The sequence below is a fragment of the Mesocricetus auratus genome, unplaced genomic scaffold (genome assembly GCF_017639785.1).
Source record: "Mesocricetus auratus isolate SY011 unplaced genomic scaffold, BCM_Maur_2.0 Super-Scaffold_15014, whole genome shotgun sequence".
Lineage (NCBI taxonomy): Eukaryota > Metazoa > Chordata > Mammalia > Rodentia > Cricetidae > Mesocricetus > Mesocricetus auratus.
In genome coordinates this window covers 57,170,299-57,191,210 of record NW_024429186.1, presented here as the reverse complement: position 1 = coordinate 57,191,210, position 20,912 = coordinate 57,170,299, and the positions used below count along the sequence as shown (strand labels likewise).

At 40.4% G+C, this 20,912-nt stretch overlaps 1 protein-coding gene across 1 annotated transcript in view; it reads right to left on the bottom strand.

Annotated features, from left to right (window-relative positions):
* The window catches only part of Sec23a (SEC23 homolog A, COPII coat complex component), a 51,979-nt gene that overhangs the window by 22,203 nt on the left and 8,864 nt on the right, over positions 1-20,912 (bottom strand). The window contains exons 6-13 of the mRNA XM_040743041.1: positions 19,815-19,894; positions 18,560-18,704; positions 15,835-15,993; positions 14,607-14,722; positions 11,889-12,012; positions 9,475-9,555; positions 8,350-8,439; positions 5,381-5,487 (exon numbers count right to left, since the gene is read on the bottom strand). Of these exons, the coding sequence (XP_040598975.1) occupies positions 5,381-5,487; positions 8,350-8,439; positions 9,475-9,555; positions 11,889-12,012; positions 14,607-14,722; positions 15,835-15,993; positions 18,560-18,704; positions 19,815-19,894 (902 nt within the window). The remainder of the gene's footprint in view (positions 1-5,380; positions 5,488-8,349; positions 8,440-9,474; positions 9,556-11,888; positions 12,013-14,606; positions 14,723-15,834; positions 15,994-18,559; positions 18,705-19,814; positions 19,895-20,912) is intronic.

The window sequence follows — 20,912 nt, the reverse complement described above, 5'->3', positions numbered from 1 at the left end:
AAAACTGACTCCTAAGAGCTATCCTCTGACCTCTACCTCCATGCAGTGACCTGCATGTGTGCACTCACGCATACACAAAACAACATGTTTTAATGAAATAGCTTATATGAATGTGTGTATGATACAGAAATCCTGACATGTTATCATTCCTAAGAACTCTTTTCACACAAATAAAGTCCACATACATGCAGAGAAACACACACTATAGACAGAGCATATCATATAGATATGTATAGACACATATAAATTTCTATCAGTCTTTATCGTTTCTTAACTTTCTATCAATTCTTTGTAGACTTTACATCATGTACCCCAATCCCACTCATCTCCCTGTCCCTTCGTATCTGCCCTCTACCCTTGCAACCTCCTCTCAAAATAAAACAACTTTTTAAAAAAGACAAAACAAAAAGTCTCATAACAAAAAAAAAAAATAGCTGGGCATTGGTGACATATGCCTTTAATCCCAGCACTCAGAAGGCAGAGGCAGTCGGATCTCTGTGAGTTCAAGGCCAGCCTGGTCTACAAAGCGAGTTCCAGGACAGGCTCCAAAACTATGGAGAAACCCTGTCTCAAAAAAAAAAAAAAAAAGGACGGGGAGGGATTTTTTCATTAGTCTTTAGTTCAATCATCAGTGATAATCAGTGATAAAACTTTGTACTCTTTTCCTTCCAGTTAATACACTCATCAAGACAGGTCAAAAGTTAAGTGAGGGAGTTGAACATGAGAGTACAAGCCTTTGATCTCAATACCTGGGAGTTAAAACAGAAAGACAAGGAATTCACAACCAAACTCAGCTGCGTAGCAAATCTGAAGCCAACATGGACTACATAAGAGACAAAAGGAGTTAAGAGATCATAAAAAGCAATAGGAAGGACCCTCAAAAAATGAAAACTAGCACTTCTGGGGCTGGAGAGACGACTCAGCAGTTAAAAGTGCTTGCTTCCTTTCAAAGAACTTGAGCTCAGTTCCTAGTACCCACCTCTCCTTACCTCCACAGGTACCTACACTCACATGCATATACCCACCCCAGACACAAAGTATACACATAATTCAAAAATAAAATATTTAAAAAACTTCCATATGATCCAGCTAAACCACTCCCCAAGAATCACAGTCAGCCCCTAGGAGAGAAACTTACCTACCTATGTCTACTATGTATTGTCAATACTCACATTACATAACCAACTTAGGCACCCATTAATGAACAGATGCACAAAGAAAACGTCACACTGAACACAGTGGTGAAGACCTATAATCCCAGGATATAAGCAGCTGAGGCAGGCTGGGTTTAGTGGTGCATGACTTTAATCCTAGGCTGATCTACATAGTGAATTCCAGGACAGTCAGAGCTACATGGGGGGGGGGGAGAACCACTGCAAATTCCAGACCAGCCTTAGCTACATAGAAAAAGAGAAAAAGAAGGGAGAGGTACAAAATGCAGTCTTAGATATACTATAAAGGTTTATTCCACTGTAAAGGACAATGAAAATATACCAGGAAAATGGGTTAACTAGAGAACTATTATGTTAATCAAAACAAGTCAATCTGATACAGACAAGCATTACATTTCCTTCCATACATTTAGAGTGGTGAGGAACAACACATTGTCATGTGTAAAGCAGGACTATCACAGATGTGGAAAGGATTGGGAGAAGGAAGAACAAGAAAAGGAAACAAGAAGTACATTGATCATAATGAAGCCCAATACTCCTCACAAATAACATATGCTAGTGAATGATGCGGTAAGCTGGGAAATGGTTCAGTAGAAGTGTATGCTATGTAATCCTGAGAATCTGAGTTCCAACCCCCAGCACCCATGTAAAAAGCTTGATGTGGAGGCATGCCTGTAACCTAGTGCTAGAAAAGCACAGACAGGCAGATCTCAGGGACTTGCTGGTTACCAGTCTAGAGCAAACAGCAAGCTCAGGGTGCAGTAAGAGATGTCTTATATCAAGCACTAAGATGGAAAGTGATAGAAAATGACAATTGATAGTGTTTGACTTGTGGTTTCCAAAGATCACTCACACACACACACACACACACACACACGGAAAAAAACATTTTAAAAATTTAAAGTGAGAATTTCAGTCTGAGGAGGTGATATTATAAATAATATATTACTGTGTAGGCCTGGCTAGCCTGTCTTAGTTAATGTTTTCATTGCTATGAAGAGATACCTCGACCACGGCAACTCTTACAAGGAAAACATTTCATTGAGGGGGCTTGCTTACACTTTCAGAGGTTCAGTACATTATCGTGATGCGGAGCCTGGTGGCATACAGGCAGACCTGGTGCTGGAGCTGAGAGTGCCACATCTTTCGGGCAACAGGAGTCAACCAACTGTCACACTGAGGGAAGCCTGAGCAAAAGAGATCTCAAAACCCGCTCCCACAGTGACACACTTACTCCAACAAGGCCACACATCCTAATAGTTCCACTCCCTTTGGAATCATTTTCTTTCAAACCACCACACAGCCCAAGGTGGCCTCAAAGTCACAGAAATAGATCTGCCCACCTCTGTTTCCCAGGTCACATGTTCAAGAAACATAAACCAGTCAAACTTTCTCTGAGTAGAACCAGTATTAGTTTTTATTTGCGATATTTCAAAGATATAATTTTTAATACTTCTGCTGATCCTAGTTGCAAAGTATCTCACTTTAAGCAAGACTGACCATCCTTTGTGTACTTCTGGTGTGTGAGTTATAATGCCTGTACATGATCATGTGCGGTGGAGTACATGCACTGTGTCCAGATGCCTGTGGAGACCAGAGGATAACCCCAGACTCCATGTTCAGGAACACCATTCATCTCCTTTGAGACAGTATCTCCTCGACCTAGAGCTCACCAATTAGGATAGACCGTCTAGCTTCAAGCTTTAAGGATACTCCTGTCTCTGCTCCCACATCCCCATACTGGGATTATAAGCACAGAACCACGTCTAGCATTTGATACGGGTTCTGCTGATCAAATTAATGTATGGACAAGGATTATACCCACTCACCTATTCCCTGGTCCATACATTACATTTATTTCACATGTAATTTGTTTTATAGTAACATTTAATTTTTTCTGCTATTTTAAATTTTATTTTTATTTATGTGTATGAAGGTGTGTCTGTAGATATGTATGTACACATTGAGTGCAGATGTCTACAATGGCCAGAATAGGGTGTCAGGTCCCCTGGAGCTGGAGTTACAAATGGTTATGAATTGTCCAACCTGGGTACTGAGAACCAAATTACAGTCCTTTGCAAGAGCAGCAAGGACTCACTCATAAATGCTGAGTCATGACTCCAGCCCTGAGGTGGTTTGAATAAGAATGCCCCCCATAGGTTCATATATTTGAAAGTTTGGTCATCAGGAGTGGCATCACGGAGTAGGAGGTGTGGCCTTGTTGGCATAGGGTGACTCTGTTGGAGGACGAGTCACTGGGGAATGGGCTTTGAGACATCAAAGGCCGAAGACAGTCCCATTGGCTTTTGCTTCCTCTTGCCTGTGGATCTGGATGTAGAACTCTGAGCTACTTTTCTAGCACCATGTCTGCCTGTGCGCTCCCATGTTCTCTGTCATCCTGACAATGGACTACACCTCTGAAACTGTAAGCCAGCCCCAGTGAAATGTTTTCTAGTACAAGAGCTGCCATGGTCATGGTGTCTCATCACAGTCAAATAATAAAAAATAAGAACACGTGTTTTGAATGGCCTTTAAATTTTTTGTTTTCATAGTAACTCGCTTTTATTGTAAAAGCATTCATTCCAAAGGATGGGAAGAGAAACCACAACTAACCCTTCAACACAGACAGTTGAAGAGCAGTCTACACCACACCTTAGTGGATCAAACCTCTACAGGACCTGGTTCACAAAAGCAGAAGCTGCATGACAGCACGAGAAATAAAGAAGAGCATCAATAACACATGGAAAAATTATAGTTATGAATCTAACATCAGTTGAAAAGAAATGTCATTAATCATAGTACTATATTAAATATATATATTTCATACATATATATACATACATATATATGCAGGTATTAAAGTATATGTGCACATATATATGCATATATTAGACTACTAAATACAATGTTTGATTCTCCCGATGAGGATAAGGTAAATAAAATTTGGGGTTTTTTTTTGCTGTTGCTATTAACTTTTATTAAGGAGTGTATAAATGTAAATGTATGTGTCTGTGTATGTGTGGGTAGGTGCCTGCAGAGGTCAGAAGAGGGCATTAGACTCCCTGAAACCAGAGTTACAGGCAGTTGTTAGCTACCGGACATGGGTACTGGAAACTGAATTTGAATCTTCTCCAACAGCACCAAGTGCTCTTACGTACTGAGCCATCCCTCCAGCCCTTTGTTTTTTTGAGGCAGTTTCATGTTTGCCAGGCTGGTGTCAAACTCCCTGAGAATGGCCTAGATCTCCTGATCCTCCTGCCTGTACCTCCTAAATTCTAGGATTACAAGTATGTGCCACCATACCCGGTCACAATAAACGTATTTTTAAGCATGTGACTCAGGAGCACTGTTGTGTACATGTGTAGTTGTACATTTATGCATATGGATATGGAAGGCAGGAAATAATCTTAGGTGTCAATCCTCAGAAAGTAGGCACCTTGCTTTTTGAGACAGGATTTCTCACTGGCCTGGAGGTCACCAAATAAACTAGGTTAACAGGAAACTGAATTCCAGCAATTCAGCTGTGTCCATCTCCCAGAGCTGGACTGGATTCCACCACATCCAGCATTTTTTCCATGGGTTCTGGGATCCATCTCAGGTCATCATGCTTGCAAAGCAAGCATTTTACCAACTGGGCTACCTTCTCAACCCTGAGAAATACTTTTTGTTTTGTTTTTCTTTGTAATTTTTTTTTATTTAGAAACAATCTTATTTTACATATCAATCCCAGTTCCCTCTCCCTCCTCTCCTCCCCTACCCCCCATCGACCCCCTCATCCCACCTCCATCCTCTCCCCAGGGAGGGTGAGGCCTTCCATGGGGGATCATCAAAGTCTGTCACATCATTTGGGGTAGGGCCTAGGCCCTTCCCATGTATCTAGACTGAGAGAGTATTCCTCCATAGGGAATGGGCCCCCAAAGTCCATTTGTGCACTAGGAATAAATACTGGTTCCAGAGTTTCTCTATGCGGTGCTGGCTAACCTAGAAAAACTTTTTAAAAACTGCTATTAAACTTATCACTGACTATTCTACAAAATAAACTAAATTTGAAAGAAATGAATCACAAATAAACCCTAAATCATAATTGTTGATCTTCTAGTCATAAATATTACCCAAATAAGAAACCCAACTTGAGAGTCTGACTTACAATAGTTTTAATATATATTTAAGCCTCTAATAAAAAAATAAAAATAAAACAAAAAACTTACTTCCTAGCAATTGTGGTCACTCGGATACGTCTCTGTCCACTTGAGTGCTGATACTGGGTCACAAATTGCACTGCACCTCGTCCTCCTTGAGGAATTGGAGCATTATGCTGTATAAAAATAAAGAAGTATGAACAAAGCAAAATCTACTATGTTGATGTCACAGTATCAATGGCTACAAATTCTCTAGCATTTTAAAAAAAAAAAACACCGGGCAGTACAGTGGTGGCGCACACCTTTAATCCCAACACTCAGGGAAACAGAGTCAGGCAGATCTCTGTGAGTTTGAGGCCAGTCTGATCTACAGAGCGAGTGCCAGGACAGGCTCTAAAGCTACACAAACAAACCCTGTCTCAGAGCAAAAAAAAAAAAAAAAAAAAAAAAAAAAGTCATTCAAGGGCAAAGAACAGTCCACAAAGTCAGGCAAGAGTAAAAGAAGAGAGCATCGAAATTGGAACAGGAAGTCAAAAAAGCCTGTTTTTAATGTTGAGAGAGGGAACAGCTGGAGAGAAGACAGCAATAAGAGTAAGTACTATGAATTTTCCTGCAAAATCCCTGGCCCCCCTGGCTCCTACAATTCCTCCTCCCTCTCCTTAGCAGGACTCCTGGAACATGGGGAAAATGGTCCAATGTCTGGCCATGGGTCTCTGAATCTGCCTCCATCAGTCACTGGATGAAAGCTCTCCAATGGCAACCCTGGTAGTCACCAATTCAATCACAGGGGATTGCCAGTTCATCCACGGCTGCCAAGAGTCTCGGCTGGGCCATCCTTACAGACTCTGAGTTTTTCCTTGCATTAGGCTTTTAACTGACCCCATAAAGCCCCCTCCCCCTTTCCAGTCATCTCTTTCAGTACTCTTTTGTTTGTTTGATTTTGGGATTTTTTGTTGTTGTTTTTTTTTTTTTAATTTTTTTTTAGACGTGGTTTCCCCGTGTACCTTTAGAGCCTGTCCTGGAACTAGCACTTGTAGAACAGGCTGGTCTCAAACTCACAGAGATCTGTCTGCCTCTGCCTCCTAAGTGCTGGGATTAAAGGCGTGTGCCACCAATACCCGGCCTCTCAGCACTCTTTCCCTCTCTGTCCACCCCCTGACCGGATCTCTCAAGTTCCCATGCCCACCCACCACCAGTCCAACCAGGAGATCTCCTCTGTTTCCCCTTCCCAGGAAGATTCTTGTGTCCCCCTTTGGGCTCTCCTCGTTACTTAGCCTCTCTGGAAATGGCTAGCCTGGCTTATGGGAACTCACAGAGACTGAACCAACAACCAGGGAGCTTTTATAGAACCAGCCTAGGCCCTCTGCATATATGTGACTGTTGGTCTACTTGTGGGACTCCTGGCAATGGAACAGGAGCTGTTCTGGTATTCTGACTGGCTCTTGAAAGTATTCTTCATGCTGGATTGCCTTGCCCAACCTGAATACAGGGGGAGGTGCTTGGTCTTAAAGCAGCTTGATATGCCAGGCTTTGATGCCCATGGAAGTTCTGGCTCTTTCTGAGCAAATACGGAGGAAGATGGGGGGAGGGGGAAGGAAGAGGGAGTGGGAAGAAAAGAGGGAGGGGAGGCTTTGGTCAGGATGTAAAATAAATTAATTAAATTCAGTTTTAAAAAGAGATCACTTTGTTACTGTAAGCTGGCATAAGGAGGTAATAAATTTTACTTTGATGAAGGGAAAAAAGAGAAATCTGGCTGGGCAGTATTGACACACACCTTTAACCCCAGCACTTAAGAGCAGAGACAGTTGAATCTCTGTGAGTTCAAGGCCAGGCTGGTATACAAAGAGAGTTCCAGAACAGCCAGGACTGTCACACAGAGAAACCCTGTCTGGAAAAACAAAACAAAGCAATAACAACAACAAAAAAAAATGGAATACTGCTCTTGCAGAGGACTCAAGTTTTATTTCAGAATCCACACTAGATGACTTACAACACCCATAACTTAGCTCCAGGGAATCTGATGTCTCTGGCTTCTGTGGGCTCTTGCACAAATAGGCACATAACCCTCACACTTACACATAATTTTTAAATAATTATTTAAAAACAGGGCTGGAGAGATGACTCAGCAGTTAAGAGCACTGACTGTTCTTCCAGAGGTCCTGAGTTCAATTCCCAGCAACCACATGGTGGCTCACAACCACCTTGAATGAGATCTGGTGCCCTCTACTGGCATACAGAAGATTGTATACATAATAAATAAATAAATAAATAAATATATTTAAAAAAATTAAAAACAGGCATATTGCCATGTGCCTGTAATCCCAGCACTTGAGAGGCAGAAGATCAGAAGTTCAAGGTCATCATTACCTACACAGGGAATTCAGGGCAGCCTGGCTACATAAGACTCTGTCTAAAATAAAATCACTAACACTGTCATACACCTATAAAAAAAATACTCTGAAATGGAAATCAAGGGCTAGGCATAGAGAGTTCAGTGGTGGAACATCTACCTAGGAAGAGTAAAGACTTGGTTCAATCCCCAGCACTTCAGAGGGAGGGAGGGAGGAAGGAAGGGAATAATCCCATTTACAATAGTGAAAAAAATACCTATAAATAAATCCAAACAAAGATGAAAGAAATTAAGTAAAGACATAAACAAATGGAAAGATATTTTTGTTCAGACAGGAAAAATAGTATTGTTAACATGTCCACACTATCCAATTCAAACTACAGATTCATTGCCAATTTATCAAAATACCAATAACATGGTTCACAGAACTAGAAAATAAATACTTCAATTCACATGAAAGATTCAGTGTCTAAGTTTAGCATTTGTTTACCTTCCAGTATTAAAAAGCAGGCAGTCAGACCAATGTGGTGGCACATGCTTTTAATCCTGGCACTTGGAAAGCAGAGACAGGCAAATCTCTGTGAATTGAAGGCTGGCCTGGTCTACATAGTAAGTTCCAGAGAGTCTGAACTACATACTCTGTCTCAAATACCAAAATTATATATACTTTTAATGTAGGCAGTCATACCTGATTAACAACTTCAAAATACATGGCTATGGTTGTAGTGGGACTGAGTCCACATATCTTCCATTGACAAGTGCCACCTGTTCCGATCTCCTATAAAAATAAAAGACAGGGTGCTTGAAAGCTAAAGAACATTATTTATTAGTTTGTAGGAAGAAGAAAAGCAGGAATAAGCCTCCAGTAAGAAAAAACACTCAGCTTTCAGATTTATTCAATAAATGTTAAAAGCTTTAAAATTTTTAACAACATATTACAAACACATAATTAAATACAATCAAGCAATTTTTACATGACAATTAGATTTTTTTTTTTTTGGTTTTTCGAGACAGGGTTTCTCTGTATTGTTTCGGAGGCTATCGGTCCAGCCCGGCCTCGAACTCACAGAGATCCGCCTGCCTCTGCCTCCCGAGTGCTGGGATTAAAGGCGTGCGCCACCACCGCCCGGCGACAATTAGATTATTAAAAGATTTGCTAAGTAAATTAAAAAGATACAAGGTATTTTAAAATAGGCACTATTTAACAAAGGATTAACCAGTAACGTTACCTTTCCACCCAACTTTCCTATCTGTGTAAAGGAATCCTACATATATGCACATATGAATAAGTTCCCTGCATCAGAATTATAAGCATTCTAATGCCAAGAAAATTTAGACACAGATATTTACCATAAAAACTGCACATAAACTGATTTTGTAGCTCTGTCATTTTTGAAAGCTGATGACTATTTAGTGTGTCTTATCATCCTATCTACAACTACATGACTGTAATTTTGGAATGCATTAAGCCTGCCGACAGGTAGAGAAACTTAAATCTCTCTGATTTGGTTGTTTGTTGTTAAGTCTGGTAGCAAAAACCATTTGAAATTAATTTTGGCTTTCAGAAACCTAAAACTTTCCAAACCATGAGAATTTATTTAAGAGCACACAAAGACAATGAATAGCTTAGCCATATAAAATACAGCACTGGTGGTCATGTATGTGAAAAGCACAACTACACATGTAAATGTCTGATGGAAGCTCAACCACATACAACAATTTAAAAGGAAAATGAGAGGCTTCCATGATGGGTCTGGTCTATCTTTGTGCTATCGTAGAAATTGACTGTATTTTTTAGAACAACATTACTTACATTTTCAGACACACAAGGTCCTTTCGAGTTAAGAGACACACAGGGTCCAATAGCTCCTGAAATCTTTATTTCCCTGGAAGTCTGTAAATAAGAACATGGTACATTTGGTTCCCTCAAAGACAAAGTAAGAGCTACAAAGATGGCTAAGTAGATAAAGGTACTTGCCACCAGCCCTGACCACCAGAATCTGAATCCCAGGAACTACATACATAGCAGGAAGAACAATCACCTGCTCTAAGTTGCTCTCAGACCTCACACCTCCATACAAGCATCATATCATGTGCATGTGCACACACACATTGATAAATATAACAGAAATCTTTAATAAGTTTAGATTTTATAAGTGTTTAATAATATAAGATATTCTTCAGTTAAGCAGTAGTAGTGCACGCCTTTAATTCCAGCACTCAGAGAGGCAGAGGTAGATGGATCTCTGTGAGTTCAAAGTCATCCTGGTCTACAGAGTGAGTTCCCAGACAGCCAAAGCTACACAAAGAAACCCTGTCTTGAAAAAAAAAAAAAGCAAGACATTCTTCCATATTTAAAGCTCAAAAGTCAGTGAAGAGCCAGGCATGGTGGTGCACCCTTTAATTTCAGCACCTGGAGGGAAAGACAGGTGGATCTATGTAAAGTTGGCACAAGCCTATTTAGCAAGTTCCAGGACAGCCAGGGCTACATAGAAAAACAAGGCAATAAATATGCTAAAATTAAAAATCATTAAGCTCTAATTTAATTCTAGTCTTCTACATCCACCAGCTGTAGGAGGACTCCATGTGGGAATCTAACTCTGATTTCAAAGTCACGCCACGCCCTAAATACATACACCAAAAACTCTAAGCTTTATCTATGTTTTTCCACAGAAAGTTCTGTGTGGGAATCTTTGGCCTGCATGTATGTCTATGCACCACATACATGCCTAGTGCCACAGAGACAAGAAGCAGCACTGGATGGCTGGAAACTACAGTTACAGGCAGTTATGAGCTGTGTTGAGAGTCAAATCTGAGTCCTCTGGAAGAGCAGCCAGTGCTCTTAACCACCAAGCCATCTTGCCAGCCCCAAGACTTGTCTCTTTCCATTTTTCCTGCTATCAAATTTACCTCTAGTGATCTAAAGGGATGACACCAATTGGCAAGCTAAGCAATAGTGGAGAGACCACCTCGAATGCCCGTTCCTGATAATGAACTTGATGTCTTTAACCATCCGGGAGCCTTCATCCAGTGATTAATGGAAGCAGAGGTAAACACACAATTAAGCACTGAACTGAACCCAAGGAACCCAGTGACAGAGAGAGGAGTGATGAGCAAATTGGCAAAGAATGGGCTGGCAAAACCAGCAGAGACAGCTGATCTGAACAGGGGAGAGCTCTTGGACCCCAGACCAACAGCGGGGAGGCCAGCATGGGACTGATCTGGACCCCCACCTCCCGAATGTGAGTGTCAGTGAGAAGGCCTGGGCAAACAATGGGGCCCTGAGCAGTGGATCAGTGTCTATCCCTGGAATACAAACAGTCATCGTGTGCCCATAGCACAAAGAGGGATGCTCTCTCAACCTAGACTTTTAGGGGAATGCCTGGACCCTACCCTGAGTAAAATGACAGACTCTAGATATCCCCTATGTGGAAGGAATTGGCAATAGGGTGGGAGGCTGGGGGTGATGGGGGAGTGTGGGAGGAGGGGAGGGAGAGGGAACTGGGATTGACATGTAAAACAAGCTATTTAAAATTAAAAGAAAAAAAATTTTTTTAAAAATTTAAGCTACTACACTGTCTTACAACTAAAAATTTAGAAAAGGCTGGGACTTTGGCTCAGTGATAGAGCACTAGCTTAACACTGAAAAGGTCCGCAAGTCCAAGTCCCAGCACTGGAAAAAAAAAATCTACTTTGCTGGACATGGTGGCACATGCCAAGAATTCTAACACTGGGACAAAGAATCTGGTGTATCTCTAGAACTTTGAGGTCAACCTGGCAAACAGAGAGCTCCAGGTCAGTTAGGTTATACAGTGAAAAGTGGTTCTTCATTAACCCTCAAATGACAGAAACGTGTATCTCCAATCTACAAGCAGCTCATACAATTAATACTATAGTTCTTATATTACAAAATAAACCATCCACTCTGACCCAGGCATTCTTCTCAAACATCTCATGTTGATGCTTGTCTCCATGACTCTCCTCAAACTGCGCTACTGAATAAAACGTATTTTCCTCTCGTCTTTCAAAAAATAATATAACCCACACTCCCCCGGTGTTTTGTTTTGTTTTTCAAGATACTGAGTTTCTCTGTGTAGTTCTGGCTGTCCTGAGACTAACAGACAAAAGAACTCACATCTGAATTTGACTAATATTTTAAAGTTACCATTAAGTCTACAAGGTTCTCACTTTATAAACATATCACACATGCCAAGTTTGGGTTCTTACCTTGATTTCTAAAGTGCCACCAAAGCCCATTTTAAACTGTCCATGTATATCTTTGGTAAAGACTCTTTGAAAAGTTTGCTTGAATAATGAAGTGTTGAAAGAGTCACCCATTACCATGTATCCTCTGCACAGAAAAAGGTAAACACAACATCACAACATAATTAATTGGGCTCATGTGTTACCAGAAAAAAATAATTAGACTATGAGCAAATAGTAAAGACATTCTCCAAAACAAATGTAATTAATACTATTTCTATTAGTAATTCTTAATTACATTTACTTACACTGTGTATATGGGTGTGCACACAACACAGTGTGCATGTGAAGGTCTGAGAACTACTTTCAGGTATCAGTTCTCTCCTTCCACCATGTGGGTCCCAAGTATCCAACTCAGGACATCAGGTTTGCCATCAGAGCCTTTACACATGAAGCCATCTAACTGGCCCAGATTTTCTCCTTTCATACACATCATCAAAGATTACCCATGTTATAAAATACTTGTTCATGTATCATGCATTAATGACTGCTCCTTTTCACAGTAAGTATCTATAAAAGTTGTCTATACTTCTACTTCTTCAAGTGTGGTCCTTGGTCCAGCTACATTGACACCACCAGCAACCCTAAAAGGGATTTCAAGCCCCATCTCACACATACTAAAGAGCCCTGGTTTTTAACAAGAAGCCCAAGTTATTTTTACAAGTTAACACCTGAGAAGCTCTTGCCCATATCAGCTGCTTCCAAGTCTCTCCTCCTCTTGTCTTTCTAATTCACCTTTACAAAGCTGCATTACTTAACCTCCTGCATTATTTTGTATCTGTAAAGTTTCACACAGATGATGATGGCCTTTACCTTCTAGTAGTGCTTTCCCTACTGAGCTCCTAGCTGTTTACATTTCCCTAGGAATATATCTAAGAAAATACTGAATGAAGCTGAACCCCTACTTCACTTTTTTTCAGCAATAAACAGAAACATTGGGACATCCTAAATGTGCATAGACTTAAAAAGCATGCTGAATAAAAGAAGTTCATTGTGGGCTGGAGAGATGGTTCGGAGGTCAAGAGCACTGATCTCTCTCTCTCCTCTCTCCTCTACCCTCTGCCCTCTGCCCTCTGTCCTCTCTCTTCTCTCCTTCCCTTCCTTCCTCCTTCCCTCCTCCCTCTCCCTCTCCCTGTCTCTCTGTCTCTCTCTGTCTCTCTCTCTGTCTCTCTCTCTATCTCTCTCTCTATCTCTCTGTCTCTCTGTCTCTCTCTCTGTCTCTCTCTCTCTGTCTCTCTCTGTCTCTCTGTCTCTGTCTCTGTCTCTGTCTCTGTCTCTGTCTCTCTCTCTCTCTCTCTCTCTCTCTCTCTCTCTCTCTCTCTCTCTCTCCCCCTCGGTTTGGTTTTTTGATACAGGATTTCTTAGTAGCTTTGGAGCCTGTTCTGGAACTTGCTTTGTAAACCAGGCTAGCTTCAAACTCACAGACACCTGCCTGCCTCCCAAATGCTAGGATTAAAGGCCTGCACCACCACTGCCCAGCAAGTACTGGTTTCTCTTGCAGAGGATCCCAGTTCAGTTCCCAAATCCTACAAGGTGGCTCATAACCATCTGTAACTCCAGTTCCAGAGGATCCAACTCTCTATTCTAACCTCCTTGGGCACCAGGCATATGTACAGTACACATACATACATAGGCAAGGCATTCATACACATAATTTTTTTTAAAAGAAGTCAATGGCAAAACACCACTTAGTACTCCCCTTATAAGAAACATCCAGAAGAGGCAAGTAGTATTGCCTAGAGCAGGAGGATGGGGTGGGAAAGAAGAGAGAAACGAAGAGTGACAGGCAGTCTCTCCAAGGTCAGACAAATGTTCTAAATTCAATCACAGAAATGGTCATGTAACTTGTGAACATACTAAAACCTCATCAAACATTTTAAATGGATACATTTCATGATGTGTTGTTGTGGAATATTATTTTAACTAGGCAAAGATGTGTTACCTTTGTTTATGCTGAAGAATATTACTTTAACTGTGCAATGGTGTGTTATATTTGTTTATGCTGCATTTGTTTAGTTATAAAGATATATGTGCTGCTGCTTCATCTTACTTGCCTAAAGCACCTAACTGGTCTAATAAAAAGCTGAATAGCCAATAACTAGGCAGAGAAAGGATAAGAAGAGCTGGTGGGCAGAAAGAATAAATAAGAGGAGAAATTTAAGCTCAGGAGAAGAGAAGAAGGAGAGAACGAGGGAGAAAAAGAGGGACACACCCAGGGTCAGCCAGCTAAGCTGCCACCAACCAGACAGACACGGAAGAAACAGGAAAAGTAGGACATACAGAAAGAAAAGGTAAAAAGCCCTGAGGCCAACAGTAGATTAAAAAAAAAAAGGTTAATTTAAGTTAAAAGAGCTAGCCAGAAATGAGCCTAAGTTTGACCAAACATTCATAAACTAATAAAAGGTCTCCATGTCATGACTTGGGAGATGGTTGGTGGCCCAAAAGAAAAGCCTACAACAACATGCTATCTCGAAAACACTACTGAAACAGCTAAGTAACTAAAGAACTTGTGCCTTTATAATCCTGTCTTTTCAGAAAAAGACAAATGTAACATGAGCTCTAAAGAAGACACAGCAAAGCTTGCCATAAAGCTGCAAGACGATGAGTGAGTTTTGCACTTCCTAAGCTGCCAGTATCGGTTCACATTTGTAAGTAGTCATTACTAGATACGCACATACATACCCAGTAAGGTTTGGGCAGCACTTCATCTCCAGGAGACCTGTCTGATCTAATGCACATGCGTAGATGTCAATAACATGCCCAGTCGTAGCAGCCCGATTAGCCAATGCTTCAAAATGCTACAAAAGATTTCAATTAAATCAAATATATAACCTACCTTTCCTATAAATCTTTTTCCTACTAACAAATCAAAACAATTTAAGAATAAAAGAATAATTTATCATAACTTACATATGATCTAGTCTTATTTAATTTCCTATAGTTTCATAAAAATGATAAAATGACTTCTAGAAGTCTGACTTCTAGCCAGACATGTGACAGGCATCTAAAATCACAGCACTGGGGAGGTTACAACAGGAGGATGATGATCGCACTACAGAGAAAGATTTTGTCTCAAACAAATAAATAAAATCTGACATTTTAACATTCTTTGACTTAAAATCCATTATTTTTACATATGCTAAGCAAAACTAAAGACAGGTATATAGTCTCTTCTTCAACACAAACAAAAAAAACAAGAGAACTCTTTTTCCTAATTAAATCCACAGGCAAGTAACGAATTTGCAAAGAGAAAAAAAAAAAAAAAAGATAAGCCCAGCGTTGGTGGCACACGCCTTTAATCCCAGCACTCGGGCAGCAGAGGCAGGTGAATCTCTGTCTACAGAGCGAGTTCCAAAACAGCCTCCAAAACAATACAGAGAAACCCTGTCTCGGAAAAAAAAAAAAAAGCAAATCTAAAGCATTTTTTGCAGCTTAAACAAAAAAAAATTCTGAGGTCAAATGAGACTAACAGACAAAAGAATTCACCGTATCAAAAATTATGACATCAATTATTATCAATTATTGTTAAAAATATAGCAATGAGCTGGGTTGTGGTGGTACATGACTTTAATCCCAACATTCAGGAGGCAGAGGAAGATGGATCTCTGTGACTTCGAGGTCAACCTACAAAGCTACACAGAGAAACCCTGTCTTGAAAAATCAAAAAGAAAAAAATACATAGCAATGACTACCAAAAAAAATCCAACAGTATAGCAAAATTAAACTAAATGCCTGAACTAAAAATAGTAAGAACAATAATAATAATAATAAGAGCATTAACAAGCAGAAACAATACCAAAGATTCAAGAATCATTTAGTGAAATAAACATTTGTAAATCACTCCTAAAAATGTAAAGTTACACAAACAAAAAATAATTCACAAGAAAAAAACACCGAATAAAAAAATTACCTTAGTTCCCTTTTTAACATATTTAGCATTATCCTTTTCAATGTCATGCCAGGATCTTATTGGTGTCTTTAATTCATCTCCAACCACCATTCCAGGTCCCTGGGTAGCAGGACCACCAATGAACATCATGATCCGAGCACCAGTGTTGGGGAAAGTACACTATTGGAGAAAAGGAACTCATTCAAGTATAAAGGATAACAACAAAAAGCAGGTAGATAAACTTCTGTCTCTATTAATAAATTCTCACCACCCACACAGCAGCTCACAACTGCCTACAACTCTAGTTCCAGAGTAGATGACACCTCCCTGTCCTCCCAAGACTGCTGCACATACATTGTACACATGAATTCTCTCCCTCTTTCCCTTTCTCCCTCCCTCCCTCCCAAGTCCCTTTACAGACACAAAAATAGGCACACAGACAAACAGACAGACAGACAGACAGACAGACAGACACACACACACACACACACACACACACACACACACACACACACAGATACACAGACACACACACAGGGCACCCTTCTCCAGAGTCTAGCCAGGTAAGTGTAGTCCTCACACCCTTATCAAGGAAATTTCTCTTTGCAACAGAGAGACCATTACAGAAAACCACAACCAATCAAAATGCAGAGTGGTAGAGTCCAGTCCCAACAGATACATCTACAACACAACTCCTGCACCTGAGACTCAGGGGTCATTGTGGAGGAGGGAGAAGAAAGATTTAATGAGCCAGAGGAACAGGAAGTTTGCTGTAAGACTGTGTCTCCTAGAAATGTCAGAGAAGCTATACCCAATGAAGTCTCATCAACATGGCTACCTAAACATGTCCTGAACAAGGATGACACCAATAGACATGCTAACATTGAAGGGAAAAAGCCCATACAGCCTCAATCACAAACAAATACAGACAGCTAAAGTATGCTGAGAGTAAGAAAAATATTTTTCCCCAGGAAGAACACACCAATTGGTTATCCAATAACCAATGGTCAGCTCTGAAAACATATACAAACAAAAGAAAAAATAGGCTTGATTTTGGAAGAAAACTAGGGGGGTACCTGGGAGGGTTTGGAAAGGGAAATGATATAATTATATAATAATTTTTTTTAATTCTTAAAGCTGGGTGGTGGTGGCACACTCCTTTAATCCCAGCACGGTGTTTCACTACAGAATAAAGAAATATTACAAGTTGAACACCAACCGTCAGTGATACAGTCAATCACCCCTTTGTAGTGAAGCTTTCATACCCAATCATGGGTGTGGGGGTACTGGAGAGATGTCTCAGTGTTAAAAGCACTTGCTGTTCTTGCAGAAGACACACGCTTGGTTCCCAGCACCCACACAGCAGTTCACAAGGGAATCAATGCTTTCTTCTGGCCTCCATGGGCAACCAAGCATGCACACGGTGTACAGACATACATGCAGCAAAACATTCATATTTTTTTCCTTCTTTTTTTTGGCTTTTTTCAAGACAAGGTTTCTATGATTATCTTGGAGGCTGCCCTGGAACTCGCTCTGTAGACCAGGCTGGCCTCGAACTCACAGAGATCCGACTGCCTCTGCCTCCCAAGTGCTGGGATTAAAGGCGTGCACCACCAACGCCCAGCAAGAAATAAATCTTAAAAAAAAAAAATAGGGTTGGAGAGATGGCTTCCCAGAAGAACCAAGTTCAATTCCCAGCATCTATGTCAGATGACTCACAAACACCTGTAACTCCAGCTCTGCCTCTGACCTCTGAGGGCACTTGTACTCCGATGTACACACATGCACACAGACTCACACACACATAAATCTAAAATAATAAAAAGAAAATCATGCAGACTCGATTTGGAAAGTTTCTGGATAACTGAACCCATGCTGCTTCCTAGTGTGTGGTGTGTAGAGGGGACATGCCCTTTCTCTCATATCTCAACTGTATGCATTTCTTCTATCAGGGTGTGGCTTTTATAAGTGATACATAAGTAAAGGGTCCCCCTAAGTTCTCTGAGCCAGCCACTATAGCAAATTAATTAAACCTGAAGAAATAACCAAATTATAGATAGAAGTACAAGTAACAATCTACTACTTGTTGAAGTAAACAGCAGGTCCATGGAACCAAGCCCTTAATCTGTGAAAACTAATGCTACTTCTAGTAAGTAGTGTCAAAATTGAACTGACAGGACATGCAGCAAGTTTCTGCCACAGAATTGCCTAAAGTGTGGAACTTTAAAAAAATAAAAAATAAGCCGGGCAGTGGTGGCACACGCCTTTAATCCCAGCACTCGGGAGGCAGAGGCAGGCGGATCTCTGTGAGTTCGAGGCCAGGCTGGACCGACAGGCTCCAAAACAATACAGAGAAACCCTGTCTCGTAAAAACCAAAAATAAAAAATAAAAATAAAAAAATAAAAAATAAAAAGCCATATTATACACTGATTACTGAATGAGAGAAGAGAAGAGCCACACATGGTGATGCATAGCTATACTCCTAAGAAAGGAGACTGCCATTAGGTCAAGTTCAGCACTAACTGAACTACATGGTGAGACAGAAGAAAAGGATGACAAAGATGAAGGCAGAGCAAGGAAGAAGAAAAAGATAAGAAGTATAAAAGGAGGAAAGAAGAAAACTAAAGGGACGCTTACACCAGCCACCACCACGGTGTTTGCTCACATCTTTACATTCCCATGTGCACTTGCACACATACACACACAGACGCCTACATTCCAAAACTAAATTTTCGTCATTACTACCTCAAGTAGTCCCACAGCAATAGAAAGTGCCACTCCTGAGGAACGCAAAGGTCTCTTTCCTTGTGGTACAGGCCAAGGGTCTCGCTGAAGTTCTCCCAGAAGATCTGTGAGATTCATGTCTATTTTCTGTACTGGCTGTAAGAATCTGCAAAACAACAGTAAACCAAAAGCCATTTACAAATGTGATATTTTAAGAACTTTTCTTAAAAACAGAGAAAATATTTTAAACACAGCAGGCCAACAATTCACAATTTTTGGTGTGCAGCAGAGTGCACTGGAGTGTTTCTTTGAAAGCAGGTTGCTATTGGAGATAGAGTTCAGTCAGAAGAGGGTTTATTTAGCAGTATGAGACCCTAGGCTGGATCCCCAGAGACACACACACACAAATACACACTCCAAGGGGTGGGGAAAAGAGAGGAGACTGAGGAAGAGGAGGCAAGAGGAGAAGGGAAAAAAAATGAGTCAGACATGGTGGTACATGCCTATAATCCCAGCACTAAGAAGGTGGAGGCAGGGGGATCAAGAGATCAAGGTTATCAACTGCATTCCTAATCCAACCTGGCTATAGGAGACTGCGCCCCCAGAAAAAAAGGGAGGGCTATTACTAGGCCCCACACTATAGTCTGTTTATCACTCCCAATCATACTGTTGCTACCAACCAAGGAATCAATACAATTGCTATCAATTCTATTTAAAGTTTTAAGGTTACTGACATAGTTAGAAGACACAATGAATTTTAGTAACAGCACCTCTGATTAGAAGATTAAAGAAAAAGCTACCTGTAAAATAAACTTAAAAGCTTTTGAGGACCTATTTTTGCATAGCTGCCCTCAAACCATATAAAGGTTTTATGAACTTAAAAATAAAAAGAAACATCAAAACTAAAGTCCTAACATCATAATGATAAAAAATGAGCTATTTCAGTAAAAAAGAAAGTGCCTCGGGCTGGAGAGATGGCTCAGAGGTTAAGAGCACTGACTGCTCTTCCAGAGGTCTTGAGTTCAATTCCCAGCAACCAGATGGTGGCTGACAACCATCTACAATTCAATCTGGTGTATATGTAATAAATAATTAAAAAAAAAGAAAGTGCCTCAAAAAGTATAGTTTGTTTTTAAAATTATATACTACCACAATCTAGCTATATCCCTAACAATGCTAAATATTATAGTATCACCTAGTGCCTTTGTCAAGTTGAGAGCATGATATGTTTAAGTACATGTCTGAATTATAGAATTCTGTTTGCCATATTAATTACCTATTGGAAGGAGGTGGCTGCTGGACCTGAGGACCACGTGTGGCTTGAGTAACAGGTACTTTAGACAGCCCCAGCATTTCCTGTAAAGAGATGATTTTAGTAAGATCTGTTTATTTACTTCCACAATATTTTGTCAACTTAAGATGTTCAAGGTGCTATATTACAAATTAGGAACACAAAATAAGCATAAGGTCTCTTTCCCCAGAAGGTAAATAGTCTAGCTGTTTGCTAGTTCTCTCAGTAGCAACTCACCAGGAGAGAGCAAATACAAGGTATGATGTTAATTTAGAAGTACTTCTTATCTGATGTGGTCAAAATACATTAATGATTAACTTAAATATCGTTCTTCACTTATATGCATTCATCCTTTTCAGCAACTATTATCTTAAACACGTAGCCTGTAGCAGGAATACAGTGGTTAAAAAAAAATACTCTCTGTTCTCATGGTAGTTAAAACATAGAAGAAAGAAATGAAATTATCTACTCAAGTAGTGTAAAAAATACTGCCACTTTGTGAGTAAGAAATAAAGAACTGAAGACACAGTTCAGCAGTTAAGAGCCTTTCAGCTCTTACAGAAGACCAGGGTTTGATCCAGCACTCTGTCAGGTGGCCCACACATCAGACTTCCAGCCTGTATCATCCTATAACCTCAGCTCTAGAGAATCCAATGCCCTTCTACCTCTGCAAGCACCTACACTCATGTGCATACATATGTACATACATACATAAACACAAGCACACAAGCAAGCACACACATACACACACACACACACATACTTTTTTAAATAAAAAATTTTAGTCAAGCAGTGGTGACACACACCTTTAATTCCAGCACTCGGGAGGCAGAGGCAGGTAATCTCTATGAGTTTGAGGACACTCTGGTCTCCAGAGTGAGATCCAGGACAGCCAGAGCTACACAGAAAAACCCTGCCTCAAAAAACAAACAAACAAACAAACAAAAAACTGGGTGTAGTGGTACAAACTTGTAATCCACTACTTGAGTAATAGAGACTGGTAGATGGATACCTGAGGCTTAATAGCCAGCCAGCCTCACCTAATCATCAAGCTCCAAGTCTACAAGAGAGCCTGACTCAAAA